We start from the raw sequence: 21,180 nt of genomic DNA on the forward strand, positions 1-21,180 counted from the left end.
TTAAGAGTCACGGGCTCCCAGAAGTAAATTTTTTCATTATGATGACAATCGCAGTTCACATGACAGCCCACAAATAAGGAAGACAAAAGTTTACATGAAGGGGAAATCTTCAGATTTTTTTTTCCAGGAACAGAATAATTACATAGGCCAAAAATGCCTCAGTGGTTCAGATAAACAAACACTCTCATGTAAACCTTCATGTCAATTACAAGGGATTTAGAAGGTCTGTGTCAAAAATTATCATGAGAGACATAACAAAATTCTTGAGTAATGAGTTAAGAACTGATCACAGGCTAAATATTATAAGAAAAGATTCTGTAAGAGTTTAGGAACTCTGTGCTCCTAACAGTGGGCAGAGACCAAACCTATAGACTTGTTATTATTTCACAAAATTTCCCCTAATCAATATCCACACATCACTCATATGAAATAATCCTAATCTGTAAGAGATCATCAAATTATGTTGAGGGAACTATGCAATTTTGAACTACACAATACTTGTCAGTAAGGTCTTTTAGTTATCATGCTGGTTTAGTTTTCATGTAAATATTATTTAATTAAAAAATTTTCCCACAGTAAAACTGCTGTAGGTAAATATTTTAAATATTTTACACTATACTTGGTGGAACATTACGAGATTGAGTTCCAAATTGTCTTTAATGCATTTCAACTCTTTTGTGAGTCTCCAAAGACTCCTGAAGTATCTCAAAAGAATGCATTCTACTGTAAAAACAAAACAAAACAAAAAAGTGCTAAAATAATCTAGATTTTTTTTAACCTGTATTACACAAGATGCACTGTCAAATAATAAGGAATGTTATGCCTTTTTTCACACAATGCCTTTATATTTTTTTTATGGGTTGCTGAGGATTGAACCCAGGTCCCACCTGTGCCGGGGGAGCATTCTACCACTGAACCACAATCCCACTAATTTGGTTATAAAAGATTTCTGATATCTCCTCATTACCCAACCATACCCATGTTATGCTTTTTTTAAATTGATACTTTATGGGTATGTTCTAAATGTGTGTGTACAAAAACAACCTGAAAATCCTGAAAACATATGGTGAGACAGAGTAGTATCAGTCATGATTATTTTGCTATTATTTTTAAAACTTGTCTGCCCCTGAAATAATAAACATTGTGTTAACTGCATTGTTTTAAAACCATGTCAAGTCTATTTAGGTAACATAAGTGAAAAATAATTTTTTCTAAACTCTGTACAATAGCAGCTTATTCTACTGAAACTTTCTTTATCCACATGCAACCCAGAGATTCCTTTGGAAGGATTACAGCAACTTCCTGGCCCCATATGAATGAACTAAAAGCCATGAAGTCTGTAAAGCTCAAAACTAACTTGGTTATAAAAGATTTCTGATATCTCCTCATTACCCAACCACACCCTTAGAAATTTATTATCATTTAGCAATCGCTGTCAACTTTCCAACAAATTTTGCTTCCATTCAACAAAAAGCATGTATATATATATATATATATATATATATATATGTATATATATATATATATATATATATATATCGCATGTGGATAAAGAAAGTTTCAGTAGAATAAGCTGCTATTGTGCAGAGTTTAGAAAAAATTATTTTTCACTTATGTTACCTAAATAGACTTGACATGGTTTTAAAACAATGCAGTTAACACAATGTTTATTATTTCAGGGGCAGACAAGTTTTAAAAATAATATATATGTCCTTCTGTGCATCTTCTTTTGTCCTTCTATGTAAGTGTCCTCCCATAACATATTTGTTATAACGTATTTGTTATGGGTGCATACTTACATAGAATGGATAACATGCATGGAATGCAGTCTTTGAATATACCACTTACTTATTTCCTCATGGAAGAATCAACTTCTCAGTTTCCGTATTTGTAAACTTCCTAGTTTCCATATTGGTAAACTGGGATGTATAGTACCTGTATTAAAAAGTTATAAAATTATTAAATATATAAATTTCCCATAGCAATTATACTCACCAGCTCCTTTATTCTCGTGTAATTAATTCTTGTTCAGTTTGATGTAGGATTTTTCATTAACCTGTCAGTCCATTAAAGTTCTGTGAATTTTTACTGAGCAGCAAATCACCCCTCCCAATTTTCTTTCTAAATATTTTTCCTATAAAACTTCTTGAGAAAGAAATTTTGAAATGTGTTTGATTAAATAGAGAAATAAAATAAAATAAAGCTAAGTGACAAAGATTAAAATAGTCACAGTTAAAGACCTGATGGGATTTCATTATAAAAGTATGCCATTTATAAGGAAATCTATCTAGCTGTTTTTTTAATTTTTATATAATACAATTTTTAAATGATCAAAAATTATAAGTGATAACATTATATCAGTTATCTTTTTGTGTTTTTTATTCTAGCCCAAAAAGCCACAGACTGGGAAATCCATAAAAAATGGCAATTTATTTCCCAGATTTGGAGCCTAGGAAATCTAGATTAAAACTCTGAGTACAGAGTATGATGAAGGTGCACTCTTAATTTTCACAATAGTCTCTTTTTGCAGTATCCTCTTAAGGATAAATACAAGATTGAAAGAAGCAAAGGGACTAGGGCTTTCCATTAGGCTTTTATAAAAGTGCTGATTTCATTCACAACACTAGAGTGCTCATAGCACTCATTCTTTACTAAAGGCACCAGTTTTTAATTTTACCAGACTCAGTATTGGATTTCAATATTTGACAGACATACACAGAGGGCACCTGACCTGAAAAGATTTAACTTAGAGTTTTTGCAAATTTATGATGTTTATGGGGTTACTGAATGAGTTTTTAGTTGCAATGCTTTAGAATTACAATAGGTTATTGGGATGTAGCTATTATATATTATGGAGCATGTACACATTCAAATCAAGTATCAGATTTCTTGGCCTTTCAGACAAAATTTTAAATACTGAGTATCATAATTTATATACAACTTTATTACTAAGTACTAAAGCTAACCTGTTTTTTCTTTTTTAATTTTTGGATTTGGGGATTGAACTCAGGTGCACTCAACCATTGAGTCATATCCTCAGCCCTATCTTGTATTTTATTTACAGATAGGATCCCACATTTATTTACAGACTTGCAGTTGCTGAACTAGCTTTGAACTTTCAATCTTCTTCCCTCAACCTCCTGAGATGCTGGGACTACATTAATTTTAAGAATAATTTATTAAAAATTTATCTAATTAAATTTGACTTCTTATTCACCAATATTTTATTATTTTATTAAATGTTTTTCAGAATTTTCTCTTTTTTTCTTTCTTCTCATTTTGGAATTACCAAATATTCTTTGTAATATAAAAATTATTCATTTTTACTTTAAAAAACAATGTGTTCTGGTGTTTTATGAATTGCTTTGCCAAAAGTGTCTTACTTAATTTGCATAGAGAATTACTTTAATTACACTTTCCATTAATTTAATTGCATATATTAAGTATAGTTTTATTCTTAGTCATAGTAGTTAACTATGTATATTACAACTGTTATCCACTAATTTGTCTATAAATTTTTTATACTAATATCCCTACATAACTTTTGGATATAAAGTGTTCATTTTGTATACTAATACGACTTCATGATTTCTAGAAGTACATACTTTCTAATAAATTTGCATGTGTATAAATGTATCAAATATATGAGCCTGTTTTGCTCTATAAAAAGAAAATGCCAAACTATATATAATAAACTTATGCTCAGCAAATAAATTTTACCAATGTACTTTGCTGAATAGGACCCAGATATTTGAGGACTGAATAATTAATTCATTTAATTAATAATTAATTAATAATTAACTAATAATTAATTAATAATTTTACTTCAATTAAAATCATTTTGTCTTTCAGGTTAAACAGGAGTTAAAATTTTTAATTTAACAGTTCAATTTTATTGAAAAACTCATGTAAAACAATTTTTTGAAAAGAAAAATATTTTCATTGTTGACTAATAATAATAGGATACCAAAACAATGCAGAAGAAAAGAAACTAAAAGGATAAAAACAGCTCTTTTTCTCCCATAACCGACATGAATAAGCAATTATTTTCCTATGTATTCTGATACAGTTTTAAGATCTCAAACACTCAGGGGTTTCACGGTTCTGATTGACTATATTCAGAATAAAATTTATTATCCTTGAAGTACTGTCTGTCATATTATATGACTTCTGGTTTTTTATGTTAGGTGTTTTTTCTGAGTGGTTTCATTGAAATAATTGTGCATTTCTTTTGTTTGGTTTTCAGAGTCTTCATCTATACTAATGAATCTTAAATTTGGTCTTTCTCTGTTATCACATATTCTTTGAAAATTCTAGATTTGGTCTTTTTAAAATCTTTGCTACATGGCCAACTTTATTTACAAGATCACATACTTTGTCTTCATTTCCTCAAACTCTATATCTTCCAAGTAGTGTAGTCTATCTGTGAAGCTTTTAACTCAATTTTTAATTTGGTTTATTTATTACTTTTAGAACCTCCAATTTGTTTTTTTTTCCAGAACCTTTATTTTTTTACTGAAGTGTTTTTTTTTCTTTTCATATTTTCTCTTCAGTTTTAGTCCTCACATAATCTTTTACCTGTTAGACCAATTTTAATAATTAAAATTAAACTGTATAAATTTCTTCTTTGACATTTCTTTCACTCTGTTGTCAATGGAGTCTATTAACTTAGGTATATGGGTTTCTTTGGATGTATTGTTTCCTTTTGTTTTGGATCATGGGTGCAAGTACCCATCTCTAAGTGTGGATTTAAGGCAGCAAAGTTTCTACTCTATGAACTTATAGTGTCCTTGTAGGTTTTCAGTGCCTCAATAATTAGAGGGAATCAAAAAATATAATGACCAATGCAAACTTTATGTAGCATTACCCTAAATACTTAGTTCCTATTATGACATCAACAATGTTAACATACATGATAAATATAAATCATATGGTCCAACTACCATCAACAAACACAGTGAGTTGTTGTGTATTTATGACATAATGTCTGTCATAAAATCAAACCACAAATGTCATGTATGACTTTCAGAGCATTGGTAATTTTTACAGCATTAGTCTAGGTTCAGATATTATATATACCACTTAGAGCTTAATATAGTAAGACTAGAGTTAAATAAAAGAAAATATATAAGTAAGTGGGTAGAAAAGATTTTACAATTTCAGGAGGTGAACAGGAGAATACAGAGTGATTTAGGATGTGATGATTAAAAGGAAGAAGAACAGAAAATAGAAGTACAAAATTAAAGGAAGAGTGAAACAGGCAATAATGGTATTCAGCTGTTATCAAAAGGAAAGAGAGAGAAAAAAGAATCAAATGAAAAAACAACACAAAACAAAACCATAAAAATATGAGAAATGAGAAAAAAGATACAAGATATATTTCCATAAGCCATTCAGCACACATACCAAAAAAGAAAGAAAGAAAGAAAGAAAAAAAGAAAGAGAGAAAAGTAGATTTTTATAGGTTTTGTTTAGTAATACATGATAGAAGGACCTATTTTGATATAATAATAGAAGCATATAACAAATCAGATTTGAATTAGAACACCATTCTTGTATGATATGTACATGATGTTGAGATTACCGCTGAGGTATTTGTATGTATACACTGAAAAATTATGTAAGATTGATTTCAAAAGTATCTTTCTTTTTCTATCCCCTCTTTTTTCCCTTTATTTCTTTTTGTTGAAACCACTGAACACCCTTTATTTCACACCCTTATTGTGGATTGCCTTCTACATATAAAGAAAAAAAAATTGACCCTTGTATTTTTGACATTAGTTTATTCCACTTAGCATGATAGACTCCAGATCATTCATTGACTTCCAAATATCATAAAAATATTCTTAATGGCTGAGTAATTCATTGATTTGTGTGTGTGGGTATATGTGTGTGTGTGTGTATATATATGTGTGTGTGTGTGTGTGTGTGTGTGAGGGAGAGAGAGAGAGAGTGACAGAGACAGAGACAGAGATAGAGACAGAGAGACAAAGAGAGAGAGAGATCTTTATCCATTCATCTGTTGAAGGGTCCTTGTAGAGATTTTGCATGAAAAAATTATAGATTGTTTCCATTGTCATAGTTGAAATTGTCAATGCGAATAAATTTTCACTGTCTGTGCCCAGGTATTTTTCTTTCCATTTCTTCATGAGGTATATTCTGAACACAAAAGAACTGGTTGTGGACTGTCAAACCCTCTTTCTTTTGAGTTGTACACCAAAGTTGCCATTAGTAATTCAAAAATCCTCACTCTTCTCTGCAGAATGAGGAAGGGCACAATAGAAAATATTGTCAGCTGCATTCCTAGATGGAGTCTTCTGCACTTGAAAAGCTACAGAGTTCTGTGAGAATATTTTCCATAGGTAAAGTTCCTACAGATGGGTCCTAATTCTATTCAGGTCCCAGGTGCTTCCTTGAATGCTGATTTGTCTGGAGATTTAAATCAGTGCCATTCCAGAGCCTAGCAGCTGCTAATCTTGGATGGGAGACTGGGTCCTAACAGTCTCTCCACTGTTCTATTCCTGGGGTGAGGAGCCAATCCTTTGCTCCCCACCTAGCCAATGAGCCCCATGCTTCCAGGCTTTTTTGTCTTGATGTCAGAGCCATCACACCCAGCTGTTAAAATTCACGATACACCCTCACTGGTCCTGTTGAGCACCAGATTAGAATATGGGTGAGCATGTCAGGCTCACACCACCCTCTCCAATCTATATTTCCTGATATTCTCCATGCCTGTTTCCTCTTGGATTATTAAGCACAGTCTAGTTCATGTGGAAGATGTCTCCAAGGACCATGTATTGAACCCAGTTACTATTTCCCAGATCACACATCTGAATTTATGGAGCTAACCTACCAAAGTAGTATACTAACCTCAAGATGACTCCTGCCTTAGCTCTACATAATACAGGGGAACACAAGGCATGTTTCATTACAGTTTATTGTGCAGTACAGTCTTGAGTTTAGTCAGGCAATATTTTTAATCTTAAATTTCTCCATAATAAGATATTGCTGCCTGAAATGCAGCTTCCTCTAAATGAATGCCCACACTGTGGATATGGTGGGTTGGTGCCACCAGCCTCTGCTTGTGATGGTGGGCATTCTTCTTTATTTTATAATGATTCCCACAAATGTGCTAAATTTCAAGTATCAAATTACAGTGAAATCCTTTTTTTACCCACCTCACTGAGAAGTTATATATCCACTAGCTTGATCTCATGCCAAGGACAAAGCAGCCTCCTCTACTCTGCCATCTTCCTAGAATGTCTTGCTGAATTTTATATCATAGCATTTTCCACCTATTTTTTTTTGAGACACTTAAACTGAAATGATACAAAATAAAGAACAAATACATAATATTAGGTTGCTTAATATTGGTCTAGTTTAATTATTCTATTAAATTATTAGGGGGATTTACCAGAAAGGCAAAGGTTCTTATTTTTATGTAATTTTCAAATGACTGTTTCTTAGAAAAAGAAGACCAATCTTTTGGGGGAAAAGGTGAAAATAAGAGGATTGGACACATAGACTTGTTCATAATCTATTTTCTTTTCTTTGGAAACACATGTTACAAGGCAGGATAGTGTTACTGTTTCCATATCACAGATTAGAAGGTGATATTCCCAAGATTAATTTCAATGGTACTATTTTTCTTTGAAACTGGATTGAGAGACATATGCTCCACTTCTCCCATAATTACCTTGCAGGTCAATGTCATTTAAAAAATTTTTATCCTTTTCTGATATCTTTGTGCTGGGACCCTAACCACCCCCCCAAAATTGAAGCAGCCCCTCTCCACTGTGTGGACCTGGATCTTAGTTCACAATCCAGGCAAGACAGACTCCAGGGAGATGAAAGGCAGCATACATTGAAGTATCTAGATGAGAGTTTCTATGGAGATTTTAGAATAGTGTTTTCCTAGGTGTTTATTCCTAGTTCTGTGGAGCAGTAATTCACTGCTGCAGTAGGAATTGCAAGTGGTTAAGGTTGCATTGCATTCCCAGGTTTTCAAGGTCACAGACTGTCAGAACCCGCTGACAATCTGTAATTCCTGGTACAGCAGAGATGCTTAAAGAAAGACACACGCACACACATAATCCAGTAGAAATGAGCACACTTTTATTTTTTCCCCACTTCTTTTATACAGCAAAAAAGAAACACATCCTCTTGGCGGCTTAATCTTTTCAAGCATGGATAAACATTCTCAGAATAACTTTCTTCATGGTCACAGTGCTCCATACTTCTTATTATCTGACTTGTAGTTAGTTAATTTCTTGGCAAGCGCAAAAAAATATATATAAATTATATATATATATATAGATAGATAGATAGATAGATAGATAGATAGATCTTGGCAAAACATTCTTTTATCCTATCTTCTTAAGACAGCAACAAGGACGAGTGCAAAGAGTTCATGGTTTCTCACAGAACCCCTTTGTTTTGTTAAGAACAGCAAAACTTAACACTTTGTGTGTGTGAGCACACAACAGACAATGTGAGGTTTCTAACTTGAAAGTATGTGCCTTTCTCAACATAGATAACTGTGGCAAGGCTTTTTAGTCATAGGGCATCTTTCTCTATCAGGCTTCTTGGAAATTTATTATTTGGGCTCTCACAGTTTAAGGTCACGAAGGCCATGAACTATAGAGATGGGAGGTGGGTGTCTGTTCAAACTGGGACAGTAGGTTTTTCTGAAATACAAGTAAGTCTTAAGCATTAGGAACAAACTAACAGCTCCTCCACTAAGATACCCCTTCAAGTATAAAAAGAACCCTTCTCAACATGGAATGTGTTACATTACTGAAATGAGACTGAGGGGCATCTTGGGAAAGAGAAATTCACTATCACAGTCATCCTCATACTATCACACATCCTCTTCTCCTGACCCCCGCCAGTGGCATGGTAAAACACTAAAGCATGGCTCATAAATCCAGGAATATTTCCTTCTTCTCTTTGGTTGGTGTGTATGGGCAGTCTCTGACTTTATTCCATATTCAGGAGAATTAGTCGGCACAGTGTACTGAGGCTGAGTGATGCTGTCTATTCTTCTTGGGAGAAGCACACGTGTATAAGTGACAGGGTTATTCATAGGAAGATGAGGCAGGACAAGAGTAACAGGTCAGAACCAGATGTGCTTAGCTGGCCTGAAGAGCTTTGATTCTCTTTCAAACTTATGGTTCTTCTACACTGAAGAAAAAAATGGCTAAGTCTGTCTGGCCTAGGATGACCTGGGGAAGCACTGGTTCATGGGTATGTCCCACAATCCTCTAGTCAGTGGCAATAAAGTGTTCCCCAATTAAGTAGCAGAGATGATTAAAGCCCACCTATGACCTCTCTTTTATCCAGCAAGAACTATAAAAATTTCCTTTGGAAAAAAGTAGATGAACACTGAGTAATCTTAGCTTTCTTACTTTACATTGCTTGTAGTACTAGTGCTTAGGAAAGTCAGGACTGAGATATTTTACCCAAAATATCTTTCAAATGCTGAGAAGAAACAACATAAGTGGTTGCATACAAATTACAGAGGAAGAGGTAGTTTTGTTTTGTAAGACAGAGTCATATCTGTATAAAATACTGAGGAACACACACAGAGATACACACACACACACACACACACACACCCGTATTTGTCAAATTTAAATGAATTCTGTGAAATTTAAGTAAACAAGATCAACCCCAAAACACCAGTTCTATTTCTACACATTGGTATTAAATGACCCAAAAGTAAAATTAGGATAACAGTCCATGTAAAATGACATACAAATAATAAAATAGGTACAAAATTAGATAAAAAAGAATAATAAGCCACATAAAAATTGAAAGAATGCTACAAGAAACTAATGGCCTATAAAAGTATGAAAAGACTCTCATTGTTCATAGACTGGAAACATCCTCCTAAAGGCTTTAATCACTGCTGCGTAATCTCTATCAACATCTCATCTGTCTTTTGGTTTATTGTTTTTTTTTTCCAGAAATGGTGGTTGATTTCACAGTCAAAAGAGACCTAGAAAGCTAGAGCAATCTTTAAAACAAAGTTGGGGACTTACACTTTTCAACTTCTAAACCTAGTACAAAAGTGTAACAAAAACTATATGATAGTGGGGTAAGGAAATACATATACATCAATGGGATAAATCTAAAGAATCCCTAAATAAACCCTCATACTTATGATCAGCTATTTATAGCCAGGTGTCAGACTATTTAACAGAGGGACCAGGAATGTCTTACAAACTGGCACTGGGATACTGGCTATCACAACACAGTTGAATAAAGAGGGTCTCTAACACCTGCCACATACATAAATCAAATCTTCAATGATATAATGATAAGAACAAAACACAAACCTTTTATTAAAATGTTCTTTGTAAATCACCATGTTTTAGTATTAGGCAATGTTTTTAAAAAATATGACATGTAAAAGGGTAAAAGAAAAACAGATTTCATCATAACTGAAAACTTTTATGTAGTGAAAGCTACAGGAAGAAAGTTAAAAGGTAATGCCCAGAATGAGAATCTACCAATGGACTTGAATGATAATGTATAAAAAGCTCATGTCATGTTTTATTATATCTTAACAGTAAAACATAATCAACACAATTTTTAAAAGGGAAAAGGATTTGAAAAGGCATTTCCTAAAAAAAATTCATGAATGAGTAACATGGACACAAACAGATATACAATATGCAAATCATTGTGCATAGGTATAAGATATACAATTACGATTTGTCAGTTAAAATAACAAAACTAAAACTACAATCAGGTTATTTTATATCCATTTTGGATGGATGATTGTATTAAAAAGGTTGGATAATCAGAAATACCAGAGAAGATATAGATAGCCACTGTAATTCTTGCTTATTGCTAGTGAAAATACAAAATCATATGGCTGCTGTGGCAAACATTTGATATTGCCTTCAAAAAAGTTAAACAAAGAATTACAAAAAGAACCAGCAGTCCCAAAATTTTCAAAGCAAGCATTGAGCTGTACAGAAATATTTCCATTAGCACTTTTTAAAGTAACCAAAATTGTACAAACAATCCAAATATCCATAAATAAGATGTGGTAAACATGATTAAAATAATAAAATAATATAGGAGTCATTAAAAAAGAATTAAAGAAGTGATATATGCAACAACATAAAAATCTTGAACTCATAATGGTGAGAAAAATTTAATACTCTAGAATTTGTGTAGAATAATAAAAATTTTGGTGAAAGTGTAGTTCTTGGCTAGTTGCCCCAAACTGAGGTGGTATAGATAGGCTTCCCTATACCCAAATTCCACATCCCTAGATTCAAGGAGGATTCAACTAGGTCTTTAGCATGTACATTAAGTATTATAGGCACTCTAGAGGCAATTTAAATTTTCAGAAGGGTGTGCATTGGCAGTTTGCAAGTACCATGTACCTCTCCAATCCATCCATCCCAAGATCGTTGGGCATCTGTGAATTTCCTCAGTGCCTGTAGTGAGTGCATCCTGGAACCATAGGTATGGATACAAAGACACGACTAATTTAGTTACTTGAACACCAAATTTAGTAAACTTTTACCATATTCTCCAGGTTGAGCCATCAGCATTGCAAATTTTACCATTTTTCCTTATCCTGAAATCAACCCACCCAAGAGCCGGTGAACCCCACAGCTTGAGAGAAGAATGAAACACAATTTCATCACTGCTGCCATCTGTCCACGATCCTGAACCCTCTCAAACACTGAGACTGTGTGAATTTTTCCAGCACAATAGTACCGCCCCCTAGAGAAACCATAACCCTCAGTAGTTTGTGCAGCAATCCAGAATAAGGTCCCTTCACAGAATGTAAGCCTGAACGCCATGGCTGTGAAGCCTATTAAAATTTGTAGACCGAGCCACCCCTTTTTCACAGGCACATGCACTGGCTGCTGCCTTCTGCTCATAGGCCCTGCAGAAGCTCAGCTCAGGAACACATGCTCTGCAGCCTCAATCCGCTCTGCACTGCTCAGATTGAGGAACATAAAAGTCGAAGGCAAACCAATCTACCAAAGAACAACAAAAAAGCCAAATAGGGAAACAAGAAACCCTCTAAGTATGATTGGTTGTCAGAATGCCGGATTGGCGGCTAACCCAAATGGGAATTAGCGACAGTACTTCACTGCAGGTTTGACTGCTAATGTCACTTCGTGGCAATACTGGAGAAAAGCGGGCAGCGCTGGGATTCCGGATTCGCCAAGTGGCTGCACTCCAGGGTTGCTTAGGGCAAGAAAGGGCGGACTTCGATGCTTCCAGGCAGTTGGTTCTGGAGGTGCCTGGATTGCTGAGAAGCAGCATTCTCATTCTACATTCTCGCCCTTAGTGCTGGTCCTTTTCCTCTCGGGTTTAGAAGGGGAGCCAGGTGGGGTTGTGGAGTGTGGACCGCTGGAGTTTGGAGGCGGGGACCCGCGAGGAAAGCAGAGTGCACCTGGATCTGAGAGGGATGAGGTGCTTCCTTTGAAGAAGTTCCAAGGAGAGTTTTAGAAGACATAGACTTTTTGAATGTCCCTCTTGCCCACGTACCTTAGATTACTATTATTATTATTTTATTCTTTCTAGAATTATACAGCACCTGGACATTAACAGAAAGATATGGAACTCAACGTGTCCAAGTTTAGTCCCTAGAACAAGCCCCCCCCCCCACCAACACATACACATTCTTCTTCCACTCCACCAATATCTCTTTAATCCATTTGCAGTTTGCTTTAAAAACACTTATTTATTCTCATGTTATATGTGACAGAAGAAGGCATAGTACACATATGGAGCACAAATTTCCATGCCTCTGATTCTACACAGAGTCACACCATTCATGTCTCCACGTGTGTAATTAGGATAATGATGTCCCTCTCATTTCACCATCTTTCCTACCATTGAAGCACCATTTGACCCAGCTATCCCATTCTTTGGTTTGTTCCCAAAGGACTGAAAACAGCATACTACAATGACACAGCCACAACAATGTTCACAGTAGCTAAATTGTGGAACCAACCTACATGCCCTTTGGTAGATGAATGGATAAAGAAACTGTGGTATATCTACACAATGGCCCCTCCCTTCCCCACTTTCCTTTCACCCTATCTCAAATTCCTCCATTCCTCCCCGCCCCTATTATGGATCAGTACCCACTTATCAGAGAAAACATTTTGCCTTTTTTTTTGTGGGGGGGGGGAGGAATGATCTTACTTCACTTAGCATGTTGTCCTCAAACTCCTTCCATTTACCTGTAAATGCCATGATTTTATTTTATTTTAATGCTGAGTAATATTCCATTATGTATATTGGAATGGTGGTTTCATACCAAGTTTTCCAGGGAATTTCCATGCGGCTTTGCAGAGTGATTGCACCAATTTGCAGTCCCACCAGCAATGTAATAGTGTATCTTTTTGTTCACATCCTCACCAATACTTACTATTTCTTGTATTCTTAATAGTTGCCATCCTGGACTGGAGTGGGATGAAACAAAAAGTCATGCAAGGAACCTTTATTGCAAGTGAAAATAAGGTGAAAGTAAAGCAAAAGCAATGTGAGGCTTAAGCAGAGAGCACTTTCTCTCTCTCTCTCTCTCTCTCTCTCTCTCTCTCTCTCTCTCTCTCTCTCTCTCTCTCTGTCTCAAGAGGACCATTTCTGCACAGAGAACAACAAAGGAGAAAATGCTGTCTCCAATTTTATTACTCTTTGATGTTTACCAGGAGAACTGGGGACCACCTTCTCTACTCTTTGACTCTCCTCCTACATGTCAGTCAGTGGAGTTTTTGATCTTACTTGTTCCTCTCTGGGACGGAGGTGGTGGACATCTTGCTTAGAGGGGCTTCGTGTACAAATCAGTCCCATGCTAATGTGGGCAACTGAGGTCAAAAGCTGGTCCAAAGTTACCTTAGTGCAGCTCTGATACTACAGGAATCATTCTTCCCAGATAGAAGGAGACACCCACAGCCACATTCTCCAGCTTCACAACATTAATGGACTCTGTCAACAGCTATCTCTCATTAGCTCCTTTGCTTCTTCCTGTTTATTTTCTACAAACTAACTTCCACCCTTTGCTTTCTTGTCTACTTTGAAGTAGTTTAAGAACACCCAGAGTAATTTAAAGAAAACTTTTTAACTTGCCTTGCATTTCACTGCTCACTGCTAGCTACTTCCTAACATCTCTCTGTTGAAGGGCACTTAGGATGTCATACCTTAGATGATTAACATTTTGTTTCCCTTCATCTAGGTTTGTATTGCTAATGAGTCCATCTTGGTAACAGCTGAAACTTCATCTTCAGTCCAGACATCCCATATTCACAGCAGGTGAAAGGTGCTGTGTTTGTTTAGAAAGGTGAGGTGCTAGAAGAATGAGGGAGTTCTCCTAAACATTACAGAGGTCCAGTATATCCTCCCTTTTTATTGTGTGGGCCGCTCTAGGGAGACACTGGGCACAATGTACTTAATTGAGTGGTCACTGCCATGAGCTCTAAGATGCTATCATCCCCACATGAGAATATAGGTAGTTAAACTCCTACCTGTAGGTCCCAGTTTGCAACTGGAGATTGTGCCAGTTTTGACTAATCATTGCTGTTGGGGAAAAGAAAAAGCCATCATGCCTAAAGAGAGTTAGGGCAGAAAGGTGTTTTGAAAAACGGTTTATGTAAGCCTCTACTCTTTGTCTTGGTGATCACAGAGAAGACTGAGAGAGAATGGCCATTTTCCAGAGATAGCTGCTTTCAGTGCCAAGCTCAAGTTTTCCTTAAGATATTTTGATATTAGGCCAGAAACTCAGGAGAGTTCCTTGGGCTAGTGCTCAATTTTGTCAGGAGCCCCAAAGCTAGCTAAGTGCTGCTTTTCAAAAGGGTTGTTTTGTCACATCAAGCTGGTTGCTCCCATTTGCTTCCCGGTGTAATTGAGATTTGTAGCATGTTTTATTTGTACATCCTCAAAGTACTCTACATTGTGACTTTCCAAGTGGGAGGAACACCAGTGGTATTTATGGGATGATTAAAAAAATCAGGTAGGCATTTTGATTCACACTATATATAATTCATATTACAAACAAATAAAATAGAACCAGTGAAAGGGCTGCACCCAGTCACATTAATTTCCTTGCTATACTATAAAAATTCAAATCCCAAGGCTTCAGAAGCCCCTTATGACCGTAGAACCAAATGAGATCGTGAACTGGATACTTGTAAAGAGCAAGAAAAAACAAAGAGTCACTTTACAGTCCCCTAGTATGCCAACATATTTGTCATAGTTGTGTATGTTTGCTTTGGGTTCCTTTTGGAGATAGAGGGATCTTGGCCTCAAGACTAGCTACCCTTATAAGAGTCAGCATACAAAGGGAGGGAGAAATCAGTGTACCTGTGGAGAGAGAAAGAGAGAGAGAGAGAGAGAGGGAGGGGGGGGAGGGAGGGAGGGAGGGAAGTGGGGGAGGGATAATGGGTTCAGGGAGAGAATGAATCCACATCACAAAGCAAACTACATTTTCTTCTTCACGTTTTAGTAGCATGGATGATTAGTCAGATCCTTTGCGACTTTGCCTTAATCTTCTGCTTGAAGACCACATATTGTTGTGGTGTGAATTGATGAATATAATCAGTAAGTCACAGGCATAGGTTATAGAGTATAGGAATAAGGTAACATAACAACAATAAGACCTAAGTTCAAAAAAAAATATTTCTTCCGGAGTAAGCCTAAGTAATAGCAGTAAAATCAGGTAACTGTAAAATTAGAATGTAAGCCATAGGAAAAAGATATAAAACAGTGAACAATGATGGGTCAGAATTTCTGTATAGTCATAGATGACTATGGGCAAGTAAGTTAATATAGATAATGTTAGGGCAATGTAGTCATAAACAAATAATCAACTTGATCTTGTAGCTTTGCATAGGATAAAAGACATAAGGTTTATAGATATTAGTAAAATGGTAGAAAAAATTGTGTGTGTAGGCCATAAGATAACTACAGTTTTAAGTAGTCATCAAATAAGTTAGTGTGAAATGAGTGTGAAAACAATTGTTGTGGTAGAAACTCCCTAATCACTTGGAACAATTCCTGCCTTAATGGGATAGTGGGAATGGAGTCACTGAGCTCATAAGAGCAACAAGATGTGGCTATAGGGACTCTGTCTTAGCTGTTCTAGACTTTATCTTGGTTTTTCTGTTACTGTCCCTGTGAAGAGAGAACTCCAGGATGTTAAAACAGGTAGGTGTTTTGATTAAATAAAATTAGAAATAGAAATGAAAGCTGTTTTCTTATAAAAAACTGACTTTCTGTACTTTGTTCCCCACACATTGTACCCCACTCAGGGAGCAGTGGTAGTTGCAGTGAGCTGCATCCTGGGTTTGAGTGCACTTGTGGGTCTACGTGCCTTTGGGAAGATTCTTTCTTGCCCCCACTGACCTCAGCTCAAACTCAGGATAAGGTTGTCTAGCACCTGCTGGAACCAGGGAATGTGGCCAACTGAATTGCAAAGCTGAATGCCTTTTTTAGCTTATGTAGCTTGCTTGCTTGCTTGCTTGCTTGCTGACTGGAAAATTCCAGTTCTGCTTACAGCCCACAGGCCCCCCTAATTCCTGTTTTACTTTCTATCATTGCCTTGCTTACATGATGCTAAGCAAGACACAGACCAGGAAGTTGTTCTCCCACAGAGCTTGAGTCTCTAAGGGTGGGCGACCATGCAGACAATCCCTGGCCAGGTAAATAAAGCTCTCTGTTGATTTAAATCTGAATGTGGAGTGTTTTCTGAAGTGGCATCCCATAACAACATGGGATGAGGTAGAAAGAAAAGCTTAAGTGTGGAATTTGAAAAACATCCACATTGTCCCCAAGGATTTCCTTTCTGAGCTTTTCTTCTCAGGCTTTTCTGCCAGTCTTTTTTCTTCCTTCCCATTTTTATATTTTATTCCAGACTACCGCAGCCAACACTTGAACCATTAATATCTTTATCTGATGTACCCCTGTTGGCTGTCCTAGCCCGAGGCTCTCCTAATGTTGGAGGGGAGACAAGTCCATGCATACATTTCTCAGGGAATCCCAGGACCAGAATTTTTTGACAATAAGTTCCTAGTTCCCTCTGGCACTAGCAACCTGCATCTGGAACTTGGTGCTGTTGTCCTAGGCTGTGGGATATGGTAGGTGGGTAATTTAAAATCCTGAAAAAGAATTTCTTTTTTTTATTCACTAAGACTCCTCCTCTGTTGTAATCTTCTTAGAGGATTCTAGAGGTCTGGAAAAGTTGGTTCAGAGGAATTTGCCAGATAATTAGCTGTTGTGTAAAGGGACAGAAACTTGGAGTTTTTCATTTGCCCATGATGAGGTGATACCTGTAAGGATTCATACTAATTTTAGAATGTATATTTTCATTTAATTTTTTATTTTCAATTTTTTATTAGGGTCCTATAGTTATACACAAGGTGGGGGTTCATTTGACTCAGTTATGTAAGCATAAAATGTAGGTTGTGCTATTCAGTCCCCAATATTTTCTCTTTCTCTCCTCATCTCCCTTTCCCTGCTCCCCTTCCTCTGCTCTACTCATCATTTCACTTAAACTATTTATTTTGATTAACACATTATTGAAAATATTTATTTCTACATTGATGTTTTCATTCTTTTATATACTGTATAATGATCACATCAGGGTAATTAGCTTATCTATCACCTGTTTTTTATTTGGGTATTGAACTATTCATGAAAGTAAGTATTTGTAGGAATCTTAACTATGCAAATATAGCACTCTTTATTTTATATCCTGATCACTGGGTCTTTACTTGAGTTGTCCTCACTTTTTTTGTATGAACAGTAAGCTTCCAACTTAACTTTTCACTTTTTCCTCCAAGACTCTGCCCTATGTCCTTCAGTAATCCCTTAACTTTATGTGGCATCCTCCTCTTTTACCTATAGTTATTCACAAGATGTGGTTCATTTGACTCAATTATATAAGCACAAAATGATGTTTACTGATGTTGTCTTCATTAGGGAATCATTCCTATGGCTTTAAAATGCCATATGTATTTGATTGATTTATTTCCCAACATAATCCGCTACATAAACCCTCAAGATGCATACACTTGACACCATTTATTGCTCTTTCACTGTGAATTCAGGTTTTTCAAGATGACTCTTCCTGGGTGTATTTATCACTCTCTGATCTGCTTTTCCTTTATTTCTTATACAGAAGAATTTGTTGAATATTCATCTCTTGAAACTGAAGTAATAATATTTTGATAAGTCAGCTACCTACTAGTTTAGGTAAAGTCTGATTCACCATTCAGTTCAAAATCTGGGAGGCCCCTAAAACACAAACACACATAAATACTTGTTTTTTTTCTTTCAGCAGAATGTCTAGTATTTGTTTTAATTTTTCCAGGTCAGGCTACCCATTCCTGATTCTTGACCTCCAATGTGTTAAAACTTACCATATGTTAAAACTCATTCTCTCACCCATATCCCACTGAGAGCATTCTGTGTAACAGGAGAATGCACTAAAAGGAGATGTTTAAGAAAACAAGTAAATGCTAATTTCAAAGATAAAGACTGAAAATACAAAGCAACAAAGCATCAACTAACTATTCACAGATATTGCTGGAAAAGTGATATAAATTGAGGTGATCCACAATTTATTGGTCAGAGAAGTTGTAGATGGGTTAGTTGTCATGGGAGTACATCCAGGGATGTGATGATGATTCATCAGAGCTTCTTTCTTTGGAACTCTGGACATTGTCTATGCTACAGAAGAATTTCATATCCCCAGCCATAACCGGTTTTACCCAATACTCCTGTATCATGCTCATGCCCTGGATGAACTGGTTTTGTCATTCCACTTTTTAATCAGAGTCTCTATTTGAACCTGTGAAATTAAACCCCAGAAACATGACAACATGCTTTGCAAATTCTGCTGCCTCACCTGTTCACCTGTCCTCTCTGCTCCCTCTTCAGGTGCCTTCATCCTCTTGTAGTAGTGCAAGGGGTTAAGCCACAAGTCCTTACTGATGATCTTGGAAGGGAACAGGGACAGGACATGTCAAAATTGAGCTTTACTCCCCAGCAGACCACCCATGTTACTGATGTTATCACCTCATGGAACCCACCTCAGTAATCCTATTTGAGCCTGTGAAATTGTGATCAGTAAGCCAGTTGAAGAAGTTAGGGCTGCTGTTGTGGTGCCTGCGGCTGCAGGCTTCACGTTTATATTCCTGATACCACTGAACTGCAGTGGAATAAGATGCCCGGTATCCTGCAGGAAGAGAGATATGGGGGAAGAGGTTACGTAGAAAACCTCCCCAACTTCATGACAAATCTGGGTAGCCACTTCCTACCATTTATACTAATGAGATATTCCTTAGTGATTACTTCATTCCGGAAGTAAGGGTTGTTTCCAAAGAACAAGATGATCTTGCAGCAATGACTGGGATGCTTGTATTCTTCCACCTGCCAGAACAGTTGATAAATCTTTATTCTGAGTGACCTATAAATTCCACTTATAGGAATCAGTTATTTCCCATATCCTCCCCTGATAAACCTCTGGTCAGTATCTCATTGACCCTGACCTCCAAATGAGTCATGTAGCTAAGCATGTCTTCATCTTGGTCACTGATCATTGAGGACATCTGGGGGTGATTCACAAACTGCCTTGGGTCAAGGAGCCTTAAGATGCTATAGAAAGACATGCTATAAGCAGCTGTGGCATTCTACAGAGCAAAGAAAGTGTGGGACCAGGGGCTTTCCCAGACATGCAAGCATTGCCACCTCTGGTTCTCAAAGGATTCCTAGGGCGATTTGGGGCCCTGATCATGTGCAGATCAGACTGCCTGCACCAACTGTGGAAGAAGCTGCTTCCTCATTGTTCTGGATTGATATGCTCCCTTTGTGATAAACACCAGACTAGTCTGTGTATGTGTAAGTTATGTGCTGTCCCAGCTCTGACCATGGTTGTTATTCAGCACTCTTCCCTGTGGCATTACTTCCAGGGAAGCTGTGCATGGAATAGCAGTTCTGTACAAAAACTTCCTCCAGTTTCTTATTTGAACTTCTATTCACGATCACTGAGATTAATTTTTGTGTCATATACATATTCAACAATGTTCACATGCCTTATTCAGATTTCTAAGACCATTTCTGCAGAAGAAGAAGCTCCTGTTTTTACTCATTCTGTTCATTCTGATGCTATATATTACCCTATATTACTCATTCTCCTTTTATCCCAGTCCCTCTTTAGATAAGAATCAAAAGGATACGGTTTTGGCCCAAAAGCCAGGTATGCTCTGGATGATGCTACTTCTGCAATCCAGTTGAGGTTTGCGTCTCTGCTTCAGCTTCTGCTTCAGACGGGAATAGGCTCTGGTGGCCTGGCTATTCACTGGTTCCAGATCCAACTGAAGAGCCTGTAGTTCTTCCAGAGGCAGCCTGCGGGTGGTAGGTCTAGGCCTTGGCTGAGCTAACTGAAGAGCCTGCAGTTCTTCTAGAGGCAGCCTGCTGGTGGTAGGTCTAGGCCCTGGCTGAGCCTGATAATCCTCTTCCTTTTTCTTCTGATGCTCTTCAGCATAGTGATCCAGCTCCTGTTTCACCTTCTCTTCCTCTTCCTCTTCTGGCTCCTCCTTCCCCATATCTTTCTTTTGTTTCTCTTCCATATCCTCCATGGTAACTACCTCGGCCACCTCCATTAAGCCCTCTATCAACAGCACCTCCCCTTCCCCAATGGCCTCCTCCTTTCTCCACTCCAAGGCCTCCGGAAGCTGCATGTCAGTCGTAGCCACCACAAGAGCCTCCTCACGCTGGTAGCCTGCTGCCTGCCATGACCAATCACCAGCTGTGGCATCCTGTGGGATATTCTCCCTGGTGCATCCCTGTGCCATTTCTCCTTGAAAGCTTCTTCTGAGACTGACCACCTGCTGTAGCTCCTGGGCCACCCCACACTTCTGGTCTTCTCCCTTAGTCGCCATGAGGCTCTGATTCAATACACTTACAGATGCAGGGAAGGGTGGAGGGAGACCTGACTTGAAAATCCAGGTTTATGGGGGAATTTGAATCAGCTGTGCTGGGAACAGAAGAATGAGTTAGTAGTAAGTGTGGAGAGAGAGGTGTGAGAGAGAGGTGTGAGAAAGAGAGGAAGGAGGAGGGGAGGAGGAGGGGGAGGAGGAGGGGGAGGAGGTGGGGGAGGAAGGGGGAGGAGGTGGGGGAGGAGGGGGGAGGAGGGGGGAG

General features: G+C 37.2%; 1 protein-coding gene across 1 annotated transcript; it reads right to left on the reverse strand.

Moving 5' to 3' along the window:
• Window positions 1-12,302: 12,302 nt before the first annotated feature.
• Window positions 12,303-20,921, reverse strand: LOC144372155 (testis-specific Y-encoded protein 3-like). The gene is made up of 7 exons (XM_078035562.1): window positions 20,628-20,921; window positions 20,217-20,513; window positions 19,530-19,607; window positions 19,299-19,410; window positions 19,071-19,216; window positions 18,895-18,976; window positions 12,303-12,457 (listed from the first exon to the last, which is right to left on the reverse strand). The coding sequence occupies exons 1-7, from the start codon at window positions 20,919-20,921 to the stop codon at window positions 12,303-12,305; spliced, it is 1,164 nt and encodes a 387-aa protein (XP_077891688.1).
• Between the last annotated feature and the right edge of the window lie 259 nt (window positions 20,922-21,180).

This window comes from Ictidomys tridecemlineatus, chromosome Y (genome assembly GCF_052094955.1).
Source record: "Ictidomys tridecemlineatus isolate mIctTri1 chromosome Y, mIctTri1.hap1, whole genome shotgun sequence".
In the NCBI taxonomy this organism is placed as follows: domain Eukaryota; kingdom Metazoa; phylum Chordata; class Mammalia; order Rodentia; family Sciuridae; genus Ictidomys; species Ictidomys tridecemlineatus.